Genomic DNA, 20,399 nt, shown 5'->3' with positions numbered 1-20,399 from the left:
TTTTAGATTTTATTTATGTGGTGCAATCGTTTACTCAAACTTGGACGTGGCACTTTTGTGGGAAAGCCTTGAACGACATCCCGAAGTGGTTGATTAGGGCTTTTACCGTTGTACAGAACTGATGTGCTGACATCCTACTTCAGTCTTAACTTTACTGCGTACGTAGGTTGCTTCACAAGCACGAACAGCCACAGCTACTTTGATACACGAGGAGAAATAATTGACAAAGAAATTGCATGTGAACAGGTTCCTCAAAGCTCAACGGTCAAACAGAAGGCGTTTGGCAGTTTTTAATTAAAAAAAAAAAAAAAAAAAAACATTAAAAGGACTCTTTAATAGTATTAAAGTTACACAATGTTTTGACCAGTGAGCAAATGAGTAGTATTGGTGATGTACTGGTTTACTTTTGATCAAACTTTCATTTTAATGTCACACTCGCCGGAATTACAGTTGACCAGTCATGATAAATATTTTGCAATGGTATATCAACTGACGCTATCAACGGCAAGATGCTGAGCAAGTCTCCCACACAGCAAGCTCATTTCCTGACCGTTAAATGGACAGAGAAGAAAGTGTCTTTAACAAACTGTATTTTATGTCCTTTTTTGTTTTTTTGTTTGTTTGTTTTTTCTTTGCAAAACACATTTATTCAGTCGCCGGTAAATTGTCACACTCGTCCTCCCCATTTAGACGGAAAACACATGTGGCTCGTGATGAAACGGGAGAGACATTAAATTAAGAATTTTTTTCCCTAAGAACAGGATGCAGTGACATCTCTTCTATATATTGCTCAGGTACCTTCCAATGAGGGAAAACAGTGTGACACTAACATGTAAATGCCACAGCTATCTAGTTTTAGAACATTTGCGTTAAAAAGAGTGTTTTTGTGTGCAACATCTTCAGAGAGAGGGCACAATTTCCTTGTCCATATGGGCAGACTGGTTGAACAAATTACCTTAAATTCACTATATAAAAAAAAAAAAAAGTTTAAAAATTGTTTCCTCAACAAACTGGTTTTACTTGTGAAGTACATTAATCTTTATAGACAAACATGAACATACTTCCGTTGCTCACACTTGCAGTTTTAACAGGTCTTAGATGGAAAGTCACACAGAGAAGAGTGTGACAGAGTCAGCTGCGAACTGTTCAGAGCGGGAAATTGTGAGTGGTCAAATGTTAAAGGTTTTACATGAACCACAAGGTTTGCAGTTGCCTTGGCTTAGCCACATCATCAACTGTCAATACAGCTCCTAGGAAGAGAAAATATCTTCATTTTTTTTTCTTTAAACGCATCTCTGTAAGTTTCAGTGCCACACTCACTAAAGGAAGTTATCTGCAATAGTGAGCGTCAGCAGTCTCACAGTGAAATATCATCAGTCTGATTACCTGTGCAGATTAAAGAATGTTTTAATGTGGCCACTCTGCCGGATCCCTCGATTTCTTGTGTCTTAGGAAAGTGCTTATGTACATAAACGGATAAACTACAAACTGTTGATTTGCAAATGTGTGTAAGCTTACAAGGTTTGTTTCCCTAGCTCTTGTGTACACATACATGTACTGTATGTGTGTGAGAGAAGAAGAGACAGAAGACAGAACATGCAAAAAAGAGTTAGATACAGTCGCAGAAAACAATGTGGAATTTTCAGTTTCATTTCCAATGAAATGAGAAAAACAGAAAGAAGTAGATGGGTGTATTAAATGAGTCACGACCGTGACAGAACATGCCATGCAGTTCAGGTCTTAAAGCTGCCTTTTATGGATCTGTAATTTAATTAAAGCTTAAATAGTCCCTGACATGCCTAGTGTCATCAAGCAAAACCAATGGGAAATGACGCAGATGATGTGGAGCAGTACTGGTAGAGCAATTGGACCCGTTGTCATGCCAACTCCTAACTCCATTCTCTCTTTCACCTTGAGGTTATAATACAGGAAATCTCAATTAAGGTGAGGCATGCATCTGACGCATCTGATCACACACTTTATTTTCGAGAGCGCACGAAAGCTATTTTTATGTCAGAGGAGCTCAAATGAATGACCCTAAATGTGACTTTCCTTGATGATCCATAATTCAGCGTTACAAACAGCTACAGAGTCACATCTAGCCTTTAAAAGGACACTAATGCTTGGGCAAATCGAACACCAACAGCCTAAGGGGAAATTTTTCTGAAACCAAATGAACAGGTTGGTCTCCACCAGTTCGGCAGAAATGTTTGATAAGACAAACGGTTGCCAAAGACATTCAAGTTTGTCTTGAAAGTCAACAGCTGTCAGTCTGTCAAAAGGAGAGATATTGTATGTCTGAATTCAGTTTGGACTTCACTGTATGGAATGTAAAACATATCAGCTCTGACAAATGTCTAATCTTCCAAAGCTGTGCTCTGATCAGTATTTCACTCTGATTTTAGGCAGTGATTATAGGAGACATACAGGGCAGCACAGCATATCAAATCTGGTAATTATTTCCTACTTTTTTGCTGCATTATTCATTGTATACTTTCACCAGTTACTCCCATGTGGGCAATAATAGATTTGATAGGGAAAATAAAAAGAACAAAAACAAAAAAACTTGTGTGACATTTTTGTAACCATCAGATGGCAGTGTATGTACAGCTGATAGAGAGGCATTGGGTATAGAGAAAGGTATATAATGCTCTCTAGTGGTTTAATACAATACTGCAATTTACTGTTAAAATGGTGAAAGTTATTAAGAGCACTTTTGGAATAATATTAGAAATATACCTGGCCAGAGTCATGATATCAGAGGCACAAATAGATGCCCCATGTTTGAAGAGTAATCTATGATTCTACTAATCTACTGTTGTAATTCTGATATATTAACACTTGAGAATATCCTTTTTATTCTATCAGTGGCCATTGAAAAAGTTTCACTATGATGTTTCATTCCTTGATCAAGAGACACCGAATTTCTCAGTGTCAGTGTGAATGAGGCCAGTTTTTGTTGTACTGGTAAATCTCCCATATCCTCAGTAAATCACCCATTCTAATTTTCCACACTCATTTTTATGCTTGCATGGGTTCAGCTTTTTTTTGTTTTTACGTAAGCGAGAGAACAACGAGAAAAATAAAATAAATAAAATGTTCCTCACGTACACCCCAACATAGCTGGCATCACTTTCTCCTGAGGTAATATGATGTCATATCCAAAGCTGTTGACATCTGTCTGGGCAGAGGCCGTACTGACACCATCAGATGTATCTCATCTTTCCATGTATTATGTGAGTCACAGTTAGTAGTGTGTAACCAAAATACCCATATGGGTGTAGTCCCACGGCAATGGAGAATTATCATCCTCTCCCAAAGGACCAGCAACGGAAGTCAGCATTTGAATTTTCCCTCTCTGGCTTTCCAGAGGCACAGTTTTTCTGCTCACTGCACACATCAAAGCATGGTGCTATCTTTATCTATCACATTGGGCTAATGTCCACTGATCTCTATGTTACCTTATGTGAGCGTATTGCTAAGTGCTTGTACACGCTTAGAAGACAGAGAAACATTTAGATATATTTGTCAGAAACACTTTGGAATCATTTTTAAATGGATTTATTTTCAAAATTCTTTAATTAGAAAGAAAAGTCAACAAATTAGACAAAGTCACTGAGAAAAAAATACAACTTGGTTATTGTAATTCTATCCATTTTATCAAACATTTTAAGTGCTTTTTTTTTCCCGATGCCAAAATAAACGAACACAAAGCAATGTCAAAATTCAGTTTTTCTTTGGAATATTACACTAACATTTCCTGTGTTAACTCAGTGTTCGAATGTAAATAATTAAGAAAAAATGACATTCTAGTACCTGTGGACAGATATACATCACTGAACACAATATGATGTGCACAGGATAAAATAGAAAAATAAAACTACGTAAAATGAACAGTATATTTCAGCATCACCTGCCTGAACAGACCATATATGGAGTGGAGTACACATATATACATACATACATAATACATAAAACATGAGCCAGGATGAAACAAAATCCACTCCTTACAGCATTTCCAGAATGATTATATCTACAGACAAAATAGCAACAGAAAAAATGAATAATAATAACCATTCAAATCACCTCTTCATTAAGTGTCTAGCATAATGCACCGCATATGTAGACTAAAGTACATAATATTATTATAATTTTCTCAGTAAAACAGAGAATAATGTGTTGGCAAATATGATGTAAAAACATCAAACACAGTCAAAATAAGGAAGATCTAAGATTCAATACTGTTGATGCATTGCAGGTTGACTTAAATGGGTTTGGATGCAGGGAACTGTTCTGGCCTAAACAAAGTGGAGAGATTAGAGGAAACGGAGGAGAATGGTCCTGTCATCCCTGATGGAGCTCCACACGCCAGACTGGAGGGGAGCTCCATGCCAAGACCGGTGGATCAAGGTTTGGTTTTCGGTTACTTGTTAAGTCATCTGAGGAGGGGTAGGAGATGTTTATGGAGAGCAATTTGGTCCTTCCACGTTCCCTTGGGACCGCATCGTTAATCCACGGGCTCTGGCAGATCATGGTTTAGTTCAGCGTACTCCTCTGGACACTGTTTGAGATGGAGTCGCAGATAAACACATACACACGCACATGTTCACACGCACACGCGACACATACACAATAAAAGAATGTTTGAGTTTGAATTCTATCTAGCGTATTTCTATATAAAACTGTTAGTGACTGTTGGCTGTGATTCGGTCATAAAAAAGAATTTTCAAGTTTCAATCACATGTCATTGCCCAGGCATTCAACCTGTGAATGTGAATCAACTTCCCCTGAATGAATCAACTTCCTCTGAGTGTACCTTAACATCCTGATCATGTCCCTCGTTCTTCATGGAATTACTCATTCCAATACCATCTGGGGTCAGCTTTACAGCTCACACTGTGTACCGTGAAATCTGGTCAGCTGACTCTGAGTCAGTTTTTAAAGGTGATTGACAGCTGTGCAATGGGCTGCTTCTCTTTACCTTACTCCTGTTTCTGTATGCTCAGCCAGGCAGTATGAGTGAGTAAATGCATGACTCTGTGTGTGTGTGTGTGTGTGTGTGTGTGTATGTTTCTCAGTTATAAAGGAAACCACAGCCCTGTTCTCTTTGTTCTCTATCTGGAAACTCTGACCACTATTTCCCTACTATGCTCCCCAGGCTAGTATCCAGTGAAAGGCTTGTGCGTGTGTGTGTGTGTGTGTGTGTGTGTGTGTGTGTGTATGTTCATTCTACTTGAGTGTGAGAGAGATAGCAATAGACCTTTCAGCATGTTGGAAAGCAAAATGAATGAATGAATAAACGAATGCATAAATAAATAAATAAATAAATAAATGAATAATCAAATAAACCCTCAACCTTCTTTATTACATGGAAGTAGCATGAAAGGCTGGATCAGCCTCTGTATTTGTTTAGTTGAAAATCTCTCAAAACTCATGGATTTGAGAGGAGGTTGAGCACTTAAAGGAAAGTGTGTTTTGTTGAGAGAATGCCCCTCCTCAGCCATCAATCAGTATTAATAACACTTCTCTCTCCTCCCTTTTTTTTTTTGCCCTTTCTGTGTTTCTTCAGTCCTGCCAAACTTCCTCTTTGCTACACAGGGTCTAACGGCAGCGCAGAGAAAAGGATAAAGGTTACAGAGAAAGACGAAAAGTCACTTACATAACTCACTCGTTCAGGGGCTCCTGTAAAAACAAGAGAGGAGTCCTACATGAAAAGAATGCCCTTTGTCTGTGACACAGTAATATATTACACTCTGTTTCTGTCTGGGTGTCTGTATGTGTTTTACTGCAATTACAACTGTTTATGTGCTATCCTCTCAAAGTCATTGGTTTGGATATACATTTACCCGACTGTGTTTCAGTGTTTCTATCAGCCTATAGCTAGTGACAATAATGAAAATTTTTTTTTTAAAAAAGCCAAAATAACGTGCAGATGTATGTTCAATACTACTTTTCAACACGTTGCTGTGCCAAGTGAACAGTAAATACAGAAACCACGGCCCTTTCTTGTTATCTTTTTAAAATTACTATAGGGATTAAGGGGACTTTCCAAACTGTTTAGGTGAAGAACAGATAATTATACCATGAAGCTGACATAGCCAGAGAAAACATGCTTCCCTGCTTCTCTTATCACTCTCAAGTTAAATCAGGAAGCAGCAACACAATGAATACAATCTAACGGAGAGATCATTTTATTGAAGAATACAAGGCCTGACGAATTTCTCACGGTGGACATGGAAAAAACTCGAAAAAAAACCCCCAGGAAATTCTTTACGATGAAGAGTGAACGTAGACACCTGGCAAAACTAGGCAGGTTGGAAACTCCTGCACGACAGACGCTGATCTAGAAATTTCTCCTTCTACCTTCACCGTAGCGAGTAGCAACCCAATGTACAACTGCTTGTTCAGAAAGCCACCTGAACATGCCAAACGCCGTAAGTTTGAATAACAGTGTAAATTTCATTACTTCAGGTATTGAAAAAAATAAGTACTTATTTCTTTGTGTTGACTGTCTGTGTTGTAAGACTGTGTGCATACCGTGTAGGGATGTTTGAAGTTCGCTGTACACCGTGTCCGTGCCTTTCCTTAAGGGAACTGAACAACACAAGTCAGAACAATACTCAGAGGTCATGGGATTCCAACAACATGACACGATGAAATTGGCAAGCGAGTAAATTAAGCCAAAGACAAACGCACAAGGAGATGAACACACAAGGAGACGAGGGCCTGAGAAACTCGAGCCGTCACATTTACATCTCTTCCGTTCCTGAGCGTTTTTAAGTCCGGAGAGATCTTTTTGTGAGCACACACAAATATGTAAGAAAACGAATAGACAAGAACATGCAAAATGCTTCCTGTTGGATTTGTGGACTGCGTGTAACATGCAACACACAATCATACTCTAGCGTATGTGAAGAAGCGTGGGGCCTACCAGGACAATTAGCTTAGCCTTTCCTGTTTATGAGCTGGAGAATGCCGCTGAAAAAATAAACCCTTAACTACTTAAAAGTCGAGCTGGAGGTGACCAGTCTCTCAATTAAGAGTAATTAGAGCCCTCCCAGGAAGAGCCCATTCTCTTATCAGGAAAAGGATCAGAGGACATTATAGCGATCCTTTCTGAAAGACTACACAGAGAGTAAAGACTGCTTAAAATAACAAGAACAACGAAAAACTTTGCACTTGATAAAAACACTACCAACCTTAAATCAATCGAGCCTCATCTGAAATACACTGGATCAGAGTGAGTGAGAGCAAGTGCAATGAAGAAGGGAGAGAGGGGGGTGGAGAAAGAGAGGGAGGGAGAGAGAGAGAGAGAGAGAGAGAGAAAGAAAGAGAGAGAGGGAGAAAGAGAGAGAGAGACAGAGACAGAGACAGAGAGGGAGAGAGAGAGAGAGGGAGAAAGAGAGAGAAAGGGAGAAAGAGAGAGAGGGAGAGAGAGAGAAAGAAAGAGAGAGAGGGAGAAAGAGAGAGAGAGAGACAGAGAGGGAGAGAGAGGGAGAAAGAGAGAGAGAGACAGAGACAGAGAGGGAGAGAGAGAGAGAGAAAGAAAGAGAGAGAGAGGGAGAGAGAGAGAGAAAGAGAGAGAGGGAGAGAGAGAGAGAGGGAGAGAGAGAGAGAGAGAGAGAGAGGGGGGAGGGGGGGAGAGGGAGAGAGGGCAGGAGAGACAGAACAGTCACCTCGTGTTGGATCGACAGGCTGCGGATGCACTACCTCTGTGTATTCCACATCAGCTTCACTGGGTGTGTCTGTACTGCTCTGTTCACTGCTGTCTACATGTCAACACAAACGTCATCGCTGGAGATTAATAACATTTCCACTTTTACATTCAGTTATCCGAAAGGACAGTGTCTTTTGTCAGATTCAAATCTTATACTGACAGAATAACACTGATAAAATAGGATAAGGAATTTCTTTAAGGCCCTATTATCACTTGAAGTTATGGAAATTAATATGTTAGCTTAACATTTGATCCATTATTAATATTGTTTAGAAAAAAAAAGGTTAATTGGTTCTTTTCGCTTGAAAATTTGGTTTAGGCTAAAACAAATTTTTAATTCATTTGTCTAGTCAATGACAAAATACACTGAGCTGTGTTCCTGTGAATCCTCCTATACAACAATCAGTGCCAGTGATGGATTTAAGAAAAAATTAGTTAAGTAAAAGGCTCTTTACTGCTTTGCTGATGCTTTAGAAAAAAACCCTGAGGTGACTTGAATTGAAGCTAATCAACACCTATTCAAATATCTATGAGAACCAGTCCAGAGACAACAACTGAAAGGGAACTTGAATACTTTTTTGTATATACTGTTATGGCATCAGCACAACCAATCTGCAAAGATTCATTTACCTGAATCTGATGGTTTTTCACTCCAGATACTTTTCCCTCCACCATCCACTCCCGCTAAAACATACAGGGACAATGAGCGGTCAGGCCCAGACAACACACACACACACACACACACACACACACACACACACACACACACACAGAGACAGGAACAAGGAAGACAAGGGAAGTCAAAGGAAAAAATAATTGAGAATCTGAGTGCCTTTCTAGTACAGCTGCACTTGAGATTACCCAATGAAGTTTACCAAAGCATCTCTCCAGACATGGGGGGGGGGGGGGGGGGGGCAAGTCTGTTTTGAATTAGCCCATATTGTTTCCACTTCCAGTTTTAATCGGTTTATTTCCTCAACATGCTGTATGCATTGTGCTGGCATATGACTGAAGTAAACACTCGGAATTAGCATCATTCAGTGCTTGAGTGAGCGGAGTCGAGCATCTCCATCAGAAATCGTAGCGCCGACCCATTGCCCCGACTGCTTGTGGTGTTCTAATCAAGAGTCGCGATGACTAGCAGTTCATAACTCTTGCAAATACGCACCAACAGCTCTCTCTTCTCCTCTTCTCTTACCTAATGATCATAACACCAACAAGGAGTGTCTAAAGTGTCTAAAATACTTCAGAAAAACTTTGATAAGGATTCATAATCTTGTCACTAGTCTAAACAAACTTTCGCGAGCAAGAACATAATTGTATTAAGAAAAAAAACCCACAGAGAGAGAGAGAGAGTACTAATCGAATAATAATGAGAACATTAACAGGGGGGAGTCGTCTGAAAAGCCTTAGGGATTGCAAGGAAAACAGACATTCCAAAATAAAACTATTTTATTCTATACGTGCTTCTTGTAAGCAATCAACCAAAAATATATACAGACACGTTCTTGTTGTTACAGTGTATGCAGGATCAACATGCAGCTGAACTTTACAGATGATAAGATACTTTACTGAGACATGAATTGATGGAGACAGACAAGGAGACATTGAAATATATAAATTAGACAAAAAGGTTACGAGAGAAAAGCACATGACAGATGACACATACAGTGAGGAAATGTGGTGGTTAACTGTGAACCATAACAGAGAACCTGTTGTTACGGATAGCAGTCTTTATCAAACTCCTGTTGAGCAACTTGGCTATGTTAACATAGGCAAAGTAAGTCTATGACACACTTTTTCAGCTGTCAAGAGGGGAGAGCTTCGCAGTGGGCAAAAACATTCTCTGTAGCTATTTCAAAACCGTGCAAATGGTGTACGCCAAAGTATAAGCGTTAAAGTCTAAAATTTGCTCTTAAAAGTTGTATTTTTGAATGAAAGGACGGAAACAGAGAAGGAAAAAAAGTACGACTTTGAAAGTCCTTTGTCCAATTTCTCTGAATGCCATTTGTTCTCTTCATTTGAAAACGTTCCAATCTCCTTTCACTTCAGGAGCTGTTAAATTAGCAAAATAAAAAGGTGAGCAATGGACATATTTGTATATTTGTTTGTCCAAGTCTTTGTCCATTTGTAGGCCTTCTCTATACTGTAGCTGGAATACTGTAGCTGCTCCTGTTACTTGTATCAGCAGGAAGTGATGTCACACTATCTCGTGTCCCATTGGTCGCCCTCCCTTCCATGGCATCAAAGTGTGGCACTCCGTCTGGAATAAGACCAGTGAGTTTGCCCATGTAACAACTACAGAGGGTACCACACGTAATCATCTCCTGACACAAGGTAACGAGTGTCACTTTGTCAGCAGAAAGCTGTATAGACACTCTTCATCAGTTCTGTAGGGCTGGTATGTGTACTGGCTCCAGAACTTTCCATGTATGTATTTTCAGCATACGGCTCAGCACGTGAAATAAGGAAGGAAGAGTTTCAAAGCTGACTGCTTCTTCTAATCAGTCATAAAACTACAACTGAAAACCAGCACACATAACAGCCCTTCTAGACCAAAACTGCACACACAGAGGGTAAACACTGATCATTGCCATTAAGTACTGTACTGTAATGCAAAGTAAACACACATACACATGTAAACTTGCTCTGTTACGCAGGCATGCATAATATATATACAGGCATGCATAAAAATAGGTATAAACATACACACAGCTCAGCACAACTCTTTCTAATACTCTGCACTTTATCCCTAGGTAGACTGGAACAGGATATGTGTGTCTGGTGTGTCAGCAGCTACTCTTGAACAATGAAGTTTTTTTTTTCCTCTGACAGGAAAATTGAGGGGATGGTGAAGTAGGGCAAAATGCAAAATGTCAGTGATGTGGGCAGATAGGTAAATAAAGGCATGTAACAGTAGGCAGTCCACACACACACACACACACAAACACACACATGGACACACACAGACACAAACACAGACACACATATGTGCACACACCTCTCTAAGTATGGCCCCTGTTAAAGCATTTGGTTTACAGGTGACTAAAGTAAGGTGTTTACAATTTTTCATTTACCAGTGACTGGCAAAAAGAATTTTCATTGTAACAGACAAGTACAAACCTGATCCTGGTTTCAGTTATTATAAGAATACAAAAATAGACAAACAGTAGGCTTACTAATGTCATAGTTTGCAAAGGGTCACGTGAGACAAAATATAAAGACATGTTTAGGAAACATACGAGGACAATAATGACAAGGGTGGGCTTTAATGTTATAGATTGAGATGATGATGATGATGATGATGATGATGATAATGATGATGATGAAGACCATGGTGGCGCGAGGACAGTGGAATAAAAGAGGAAAACAAGCTACCTTTGGGTGCGTTATAAACCGCCGTGTCGTGGGCAAGACTCACGGTTAGAGAACCATCTGATTTACGGCTCGAAGGCTTTCTGAGGAACGGGTGGAAATAAAGTCATGGTTGGCATGCTACAAATACAGGAAAGAGCCTGCATTGTCAGCTCCACTCAGATGCCTACCATAAAAAAAAACCCTCTTCAACCTGTCTAAATAGATCATGGGCTCCTTGACAAAGTTCTCAGTTACTTAACCACATGATACAACATTAGCTAAAGGAATATCTGTTGAAAACCAGCCTGTTACACTGGTACAAACTGTATGAAGTAGTTGTTGTGAAACGCGAATGTACAAGCCAACTCACACTGAGAGCTCGGCAGCCGTCGCTCTTTTACCTGTGACAGAGAGAAAAGGTGAGAGGATGTTTTTGTTTTGCTTTGTTTGTTTGTTTGTTTGTTTGTTTTCCACAGGTAGTTCAGGCACTTGAGGCTTGTGTTGCTGGAAGACTGTACGTGTCTCTACCTCTCTTGGACTTGTAGTACACAATCCCACAAAGAATTGAAATGGCCAAAAGCAGCAGGCAGGAAGCCACTATCAGACCCTTCTTCCATCTTGCCAGCCTCACTGCGAAGAACAACAGAGAGAGGAAGAAAAAGAGAGAGAGAGAGAGAGAGAGAGAGAGATGAGATTTCATCTTAGAATTGAGATCAAGATATGAGCCGTTTCTCAATATGCGTTGTTCTCTGTACTTGCGTTCTCATGGACTTGTGAAACGTCATTAGTCACGGCCGAAGCACTGTTCCAATTCAAAGTTCGCATCTAACCAAGTACAGATCAAATACCCTCATGTGTTCTCAATTAGTGGGTTTTATCAAGGATGCATCAGGAGGTGACTTGGGTGGACTTGGGTGGTCAAGTTTCCCAGAATGCACTTCAAAACAAAGTCTGGACTTCCGAGCTGAACTTAGCAAGTCTGAACTCTGAAGTACTTGACGTACTCCAAAGTACTTGGCATACTCCATATTGAGAAACGGCTATGGTTTGTGTGACTGTCTATTTAATCTAAATAATTAATTTAATCTGTGACTAGTCTGTCTATTTACTTCCTTCAGGATTTGGTTGCTCTTACTTTTTTGAGCTTTACCAAACTATTATCTCTGTATTTATGTATGTGTGTGTGTGTGTGTGTGTTTAAAGCAAACAAACAAATAAGCAAATGGTAATCATTTCAGCAGCAAAATCTTACCTTCAACCATCACTGGGTCACTTTTGACACTGCCGGCCTTATTCAGTGCCACACAGTAGTATGAATCTCTATTCTCTCTGCTGACCTCCTGGATTGTGTGTGTTCCAAAGAGTTTATTAACCGTGACTGTGCGGAGAAGCTCCCTGGTGCTGCTTCGGTACCACTTAAAAGTCAAGGGGGTAGTAGAGCTATTTGATGCCTGGCAGAGAAGGGTCATTGTTTGACCCTCAGTAACATCAGGTGTTATAACAGTCAGAGATGCCTTTTTCACAGGAACTGTGGAGTACAGAACCAAGGAGAACATAAAGAATATGTTGCAGGAATGTGGACTGTATGAATGTTCAATAACTAGTTCAGGAGGAGCAGGGCCAATTCCCTTTTCTTTTAAATCAATGTATGAAACAACTGATTTTCCTGAGCCTTCTTGAAAGGCTTATGAGGCATATTGGGCTACAATTAGACATAGCGTGAAGAGAGCATAAGATATCTGGCATAAGTTTAGCCAGTTCTATTCGCCACTTTACCCTCCTTCAAATTTGTCAACTTCCCAGTTCGCTAATTCTAATCAATCAGAACAGTGTAAAATGACTCGAAATAAATATAAATTTGACTGGAAGCAAGATCAGGATTTCACTGATATGGTAAGCAACTCACCTATGACTGTACCGTTGAGGCGGCTGCTTTCAGCGATGGATGAACCATTGTTTTCAGCCCGACATCTGAATTGGTAGATTTCGTGCTGATCATGGATGATAGCAGTGAAGCTTGCATTTTCGCTAAGGCCATAAACCGTGCTAACGCTGACATCGTTGTTATCTTTCAGCAGGGTGTATTTGATGGGCAAACTACCTTTCTCCGAGCGGCAGAAAATTTGGAACGGCTGGCCGAGAATCACCTCGCCCATCCTGATCACAGGCTGTGAGACCAGGACTGAAAAAAGAAGGATGTTCCATGTTACTAATACAACGTGTGTTAGGATGAATGGACAAGCTATTAAAAAATAGAATGCCGGGGTGAATCTAACGTTGCTCTGGTTTTAGAACAACGGCCACAGATGTCTACAGCAGCATTGCGAAGAACTCTGATGAGCTGTACATACTCCAGTGAAAATATTTCTTTTAGTAAACACAGGTGTGAAAGATGTCGTTGTTACTGCTGATGGTTTATCCGCATTTCTAAATGTTTATCATAGTGTAATAAAGAACTTGTACAGTTGTCCAAAGAGAGGATTACTAACAGTGGCTGTGGTCACTTTGCTTAAATGGAAATGTAAAACTAAACACAGAGAAAATAATCAGAAACTGAAACAAGTTGAGTAGATTCAAGCAGATAAAGTACGAGCACGCTATAGCTAAATACTAATGCTTGCTTAAATAAATAATAATTAAAAAAACTAATACTAAATAACAAAAATAAATAAATAAAAATAAATGCATTGATAGGTAAATGATAAATAACGAATTATAATAAATAGATAATGAATCGAACTGAAAGACAGATAAGTAAAAAAGTAACAATGCACCTTTTGCTTTGAAGGTCACGGCTGTGCTTTTTTTGGAAATGTTCTTTGCCTCTGCTTTGCACGAGTAATTCCCATTGGTTGAAGAGTTTGCCAGTAATGTATGCCGTCCATTAAAACTGCCTAATGTTAACAAGTCATCACCTCTGTAAATGTAGTACTTTATGTCTTTTGCAGTAATTCTCTCCCTAGAATATTTGCTACTGCTGCAAGACAGGTTCACGCGCTCCTTTTCAAACACCACTGGGGGCTGTATGGTCAGGACAGGCTGAGAGAAGAGCTCTGAGTGACCAGAGAGACAAAGAGAAAAACTGTCAAGTTTAAGATTGAGAAATACCATTGTATGTTTTTTTTTTTTTTTTGTCTTTTAACATGCTCCCCTCCTCCAAATTAAAATATTAGAATATGTTAAGAGAATCCTTGTATTGTATGAGCATCATTTTCATCTGAGAACATAGAAGTACACGCAATGCATCAAATCAAAGCAGGTTCTGCATTAAACAAAAAAATTCATTGGGGGGGGGGGGGGGGGGGGGGGGGGGGGGGCACTGTAAACATTATCAGAAGTGAATGGGAGCGCTATTCGTTCTTTTTCTCGAAAGCCAGGGTCCCTCTTCTCACCTTGTACTGTTACGCTGGCGGCAGTCCATTTGAATACTTTGTCTGTTCGAATCCTGCATTTATGCACCCCAGAATCATTTGCTGTAACAATTTTTTTGAAACTGATTTGACCTTTCCCAGTGGAACGGATTTCTTCACCAAGGACCAGATCAACATCGTACTGAGTACCGGTGAGGTTGCCTTCAACTTTGCAGACAACTTCAAGTGGGTCCCCTTCGATGACATTGCTTGATGGTGAGACAGTAATTAATGGGGTGATGGGCAGCTCTAAACACAAAATAAATACATACATACATACATAAATAAATAAATACAATAAATAAGAGAGAAACATTTTTGGTTTTAGAATTCATAACAAAAATCTTGGCTTAAGTTTGAGTCAGATCTATCTGACAAACAAACAAACAAACAAACTGTATTATTGAGAAGACTTTCACTCACCATTTACTGTGATGTTCACTTTGTTGCTAATTTCAGATGTTTCAGTTGAAGCCCGCAACTTGACAGTGTAACGACAACTCAATGTGACGATCCCTGGTTTAGTTAAAGGCTGTTTTGTTTGTACCTGGTCGTTGTCAGTCTCGAAACTGTCAATGTCTCTATGGCCGTCCAGGAAGACGAAGACGAAAGGTCCAGTTTCCCCCTTAGCCTCACACGAAATCGAAACCATATCTCCCTCTAACACCTCCGTCTTCTCCACAATCAGAACAGGAGTCTGGAGACCTGCATGAGCACAGACACCAGGCTGACCTTCATACTTCCATTCTCAGAGAAATGAACAGACAGAAATCTTTTCCGTTGTTAAAACAAACAAAAACAGATACCAACAAGTTCACTTGCTTAAGATTTTCAAAGCCTTGGCCACTACACTATTATTATTATGATTATGATTATTATTGTACTATTTTAATTAATGGATTAATTGAAATGTAACTGAGTCTGGAGTTTAATCTGACATGATTTTAGTCGCTACATCTCAGAACATTTTGTTGTTGTATTAGTTAACTTATGATTTAGCCTCTCGCAGGACTCTGAAATTCTAAGTACTCATATGTACTGGCATGATACTTTACCGCTGATTTTCAGTGTCTCTGATGCGCTTTCTTTTGTCACTGTGCCAATCCGGAGGGAACAATGGTACGAGCCTGAGTCGGATACTCTGGCGTGGGGAATAGTGAAGACGTCGCTGCCGGACTTAAGCAGATTCTTATTTTTGTGTAAACTGTACTCGTAGTTTGGGATGAATCCAGCAGTGCGACTGACTTTAGATGTACAATTTAGAGTCACGCTACTACCACTCTTGAGTTCACCCTCTGGCTCAATGGTCAGTTTAACTTCTTCTATAGTAAATGCTGAAAAACAGAAACAAACACACACACACACACACGCACACACACACACACACACACACACATCGCTGCTTTTCATACATTCATAATGTAGACACACACAACTTCTGTTTGACAAATAGAGTCACGATTCTGCAAGAAATAGAATTCAATGCACTCTAACCCTTGAAAATCACCTGTGTATTCTACCTATTTCATATTTCATTCCCACGTTTTTCCTGCTTGCTGATGTAACGGATTGCCAAAATAAAGAAAACTTTTTCTTGTAGACGGGCAGGAGAACGATATATTGGAAGCTGTTGCACAGGAGTGTTTCCTGACTTAACTGAACAATTATCATCCCCAATGTTAGGACATCGTGGTTTACTAGAGATGCATCTCTGTGAGAAAATGCAAATGTGATTGTGCTGCAGCAGCATGGAAGAATCTGTAGAAAGGTTCGGTCTGTCTCCAGCTGAAGTGTAGGCCCAGAGCAGGCCCAGATTATATTTGCAGAAGAGAATACAGGGACTTTTACGGGGGGGCTGGGGGCAGGTTGTTTGGGAATGTTTGGTTGGAGCTGAAGTGATGAAGACTACCCAGCTTGCTCATGTTTCATGGCAAAAATGATATCATCAACCATGGTCAATGGAACGGCATGAATTTTATTTATTTATTTTTTTTGAGTCACAACGCAAAACCTACAAATAATTCTGAATCATACAACTGGAAATATGGACCGCGAGATATTTTTTTTTTTGTTTTTATGGGGCGAGGTGGATTTTCCTGGCATGGTTTAGTTCTTCTCAACCTCTCAAAGGGAAATGTAAACACCAACAGATATAAATCCGCTCTGATTAATCCCGTTCGTCCTTTGGTGAAGCACTGCTATCTTGTTTGGACTGTACTCTAGGATGACAGTGCCACTGAATGACTGAATGAACAAAATTAGGATGAACAAAAGAATGTAAAATGAGCATCATGACCATCTCTGTCATTTCGTTTCAGTCTGTCTCCACACATGCAGGCGATTCTGAACTAACACTAGACATAGCATTTTCCACCATCATGACAATGATCGAAAAAAAACACTTGCCCCCAGCACATTGAAGCTTATATATATATATATATGTGTGTGTGTGTGTGTGTGTATGTCCAGTCAGATATATGAAATTTTGTAGTAATTTCATTTTAGTGCTTTTTGGACATAAATGGCTTACTATTTCATAATACTACACAGTATCAAATTTTGTCACACCAAATAATGCAAGCAGTCAGAACAGCTTTAAATTTGAACTAAATCTGACATTAAAATACTGCTGCAGTATTAGTGCTGCAGTCTGTTCAGATTCCTTATAATAACTGACTGCGGCGTGCATAGTTGTGATATTATGGTAGACACTTTGATTCTGGTTTAAGTCATCATAAATGAAAATGAGTTCTTGCAGCAGCTTGTGACAACTACTGTGACAGCATCCTCAAACTGTCAGGTTAGTCTAAAGCTGGAGGAGTCAGATATCAATTATACTACACTAAAGCCATCAACAAGAGAGTCTTATTGATCCAGGTGCTTTGTCTGCTGAGTACAGGGTGAAGAATCTGATTATCCCTCTACTGAAAAGTATTCACTCTCTGCCATTCTTAGCTGGCAAGTGCAGAGCTGAATGAACGAATAGACAAAGAATTATAATTTGGCATCTCTGGTGGAAGAGACGAGGGAATTTCTACTCTCCTGACACCCCCCAGACAGAGCCTGCCCCACTGGGGCCCCAACCACAGTAAACAGGAGAGGAGAGGGAAAGGAAACACACTGTTAAACAAACACTCTCTGAAGCTCCTTGGAGAGTTCGGTTATTTTCGACTCACCGTCCCCACCCAACTTCACTCACCAACAGCCCCCCGAGCACCAGATAACCAAGACTACTGTCTCGCGCGCTGCCACTGCGGCCCACGGCAGTGACCCAGTGAGCTAGAGCATCCTGTGCCCACTTAGACACACTCGATTATACAGCCCCAAATGACAATGATCAAACACACCCGGTAGAACCAGTCTTCAACAGCTGATGTGAGAAACAGTCAGTGCTAACTCTTTGCGAAGGGCACCGTCACTGGACACGGGCCAAGGGAGCTTCTCTCAAAAACGGGCATAGATTACCACACAGGTTGTCTTTTTTTTTTTTTTTTTTTTTTTTAACTCAGGAGGATCTGTTCCAAGAGTGTTAGCACATACTAAAATCCAGTCAAAATAGTCAAAATGCGATCGCATACTATGAGGGGAGAAAAAAAATCTTTTGATGAACTCATATTAACACATAATGTACAGTAAATCATGAGACTGTTTGATGTGCTAGCTCTGAAAAACGGATCAAAAGCTTTTTCTGTGTCCTGAACACAGCTTGACTGGTTAAAGAAACAGATTCTTTCTTTTTCTTTTTCAAATGAATCATGCAAGCATACTCACTCTGCTGCGCTCCTGTCCCTTGGTGTAGATGGAGTGACATTGAAAAATGAGGGGTAAAAAGGGAAACAAAAAAACAAACAAACAAACAAACAAACATCAATTAACAGTCCTTGACACGAAACACATTATCATTGCATTTAAACAGTGAATTCCGGTCCGAAGCGGCTCTTACAGTTGATGAAGAGGAGGAAGAGGAAAAGGAGGTTGGCGGCCATGGCAGAGGGCTGCTGGTTTGCCTGGATGGCAGAAGTTGTGGAGGTGAGTGTCAACTGGATCCACAACCACGGCGTTGGATGGACATGACTGTAGGAGGGAAATAAGAATGGGGACACGAGGGGGGCGAGTGTGGGCGGAGCCGTGGCAAAGGTTTTTTGTTTTTTTTTTTTTTTTACCTCGGCCTGCTTATCACTGCTCCCTCTTTGCTGTCCTTAATTTGCCAGGAAGTGACTGTTGTTTCCTCAGGAAACATGGGCAGTAGCTCTCGGCCGGACTGGAATGTTGGAACGGGGGCAGATGTGTCCAGACTCCAGTCTCAGCAACGATCGGAGTCTGATCTTCATCGTCTCGGTAAGCGAGACCAGATCGAGGAAAAAAAAAAAGAGAGAGAGAGAGAGGGCCGGTCTCTCATTGTGATTATGTAAGGGGCGATTTCAAAGTCTTTCTATGGAACTACTGCGCACATCTGCAAATACAAATTAGTGACTGGGAAGGAGAGACCACAACATCTGACAACATGAGTTATATGAATTTTGTTTAACCAGTAAGTTATTCTTGGCTTTCAGAGGCATTTTCTGGGGCCCGTCCTGGCATTTTAGGACATAATGCCAACATGGGGATTTTGTCCAGCAAGAGTGAGATCATTTTGATTTAAGATTCCTTAAAATGCATTTAGTTCCTTAAAGTCTAATTGACTATGCATTTTCAAACTCTGTAAACCCCTATAGTAAAAGACATCATGGTCTTATGAGAGCTGATAATGTATCCTCCATCCTTGGTTTGTTGGTAAGGTTGACATGGATGTGTGCTCCTGTTAGAACCAAAATGCTCTTGGTCCAAACACTTGGTTCCAACTACTAGGAAACCGGGCAGCAAAAAGCATCTTTCAAGACTTTTGTATTCATAGAACTACTTTAGAAGTGGAATTAAAACAGTCGCTCATTATCTATCCTGTTATATTATAACCAATCATATTTAAGATAAAAATAAACGTAAAATAATGCATTATTTTAGAACATCAGTCTTGATTCCATCTCCATCCCTTTCTTGTGACTATGTAGAGGTAGTCCATCATTAACTATGAGAGACACACTCGGGGAGAAACAAAGTCTCCAACATCCAATATTTCCTCCATTGCTTATCAATGCTAATGCGGAGCGGACTTACCGTTGGCCTGCTGGTGGTTCTGCAGGAAAGTGCTCAGTCCAGGTCTCAGCAGGAGTCTAGTATGATATGTGGCTATTATGTGAACGAGTAGAAGGGAGCACTGAAATGATGTACGAGTCTGAAATCCTGACATAGATTATGGTTTTCCCCCCTGACCTTTATCAAAATCTATGTGAGAGCCTACAGTTGAGGTATCAGGGTGGGTCTTGACACACTTTGAGGTGTAAATGATGTGACGGAAGAACAGAGTAATAATTCTGACAGGAAATGCCATTAATAAACATAGTGTGATACTCTTTCTCTGAACTGCATGCGTGAGAAACAGACTCAACCGGTTCACTTGGTGTAGGACCTGGTTTTAAGAGTAGTATGGATGGTTTGGCCTTGTTTGTACGATTACCTTAAAAGGTAAGGCTGAGATGAAGTAGGTGGAGACTACAGGGGCTGCTTCAGCTCCAGAGCACAAGAATACACCATATTAAGCATTTATATGTTTTCAGTGCATTGTCCGCTGTACTCCCTCTGAAATATAACTGAGATAATGACACCCTCCACTCAGCGACCAACATTTCATTTAGTACACAACCAACTGCAAACGCAGGCATCTCACAGTCTCCCTATCTCTTAAACTTTCATATAGCCAGCAGAGAGAAACACAGACACAGCAAAATGTGTATTTGGTTTATTTCAATGATTTCTTCTCCTGTCTTATAAACCACAGTCAGCAAAGCAGTCTACAGTCACAGAAAACACCTGATTGT

At 40.2% G+C, this 20,399-nt stretch overlaps 1 protein-coding gene across 1 annotated transcript; it reads right to left on the bottom strand.

The window, feature by feature from the left end:
- Positions 1-5,588: 5,588 nt before the first annotated feature.
- pecam1b (platelet and endothelial cell adhesion molecule 1b) lies at positions 5,589-18,505 on the bottom strand. Its single transcript, XM_030782400.1, has 15 exons — positions 18,428-18,505; positions 18,256-18,273; positions 15,540-15,818; positions 14,908-15,189; positions 14,467-14,733; positions 13,849-14,127; positions 12,981-13,256; positions 12,327-12,602; positions 11,603-11,704; positions 11,445-11,475; positions 11,096-11,175; positions 8,348-8,401; positions 7,677-7,769; positions 6,538-6,594; positions 5,589-5,682 (listed from the first exon to the last, which is right to left on the bottom strand). Exons 1-15 carry the CDS (start codon positions 18,468-18,470, stop codon positions 5,591-5,593), a joined length of 2,229 nt encoding a protein of 742 aa, XP_030638260.1. The 5' UTR covers positions 18,471-18,505; the 3' UTR covers positions 5,589-5,590.
- Between the last annotated feature and the right edge of the window lie 1,894 nt (positions 18,506-20,399).

This window comes from Chanos chanos, chromosome 8, assembly GCF_902362185.1.
Source record: "Chanos chanos chromosome 8, fChaCha1.1, whole genome shotgun sequence".
Taxonomy (NCBI): Eukaryota; Metazoa; Chordata; class Actinopteri; order Gonorynchiformes; family Chanidae; genus Chanos; species Chanos chanos.
This window is presented reverse-complemented; position numbering and strand designations above follow the sequence as displayed.

What these genes read in the sequence shown, in the direction of transcription:
- pecam1b (XM_030782400.1), bottom strand. Translation starts at nt 18,470, where the DNA reads ATGGCCGCCAACCTCCTTTTCCTCTTCCTCCTCTTCATCAACT. An exon ending in GGTTTATAACGCACCCAAAG is followed by an intron (nt 8,402 to 11,095) that starts GTAGCTTGTTTT and finishes TGTATGTTTTAG; the next exon opens with CGGGAGTGGATGGTGGAGGG. An exon ending in ACTTCAAACATCCCTACACG is followed by an intron (nt 5,683 to 6,537) that starts GTATGCACACAG and finishes TTGTTTTTACAG; the next exon opens with GAGCCCCTGAACGAGTGAGT.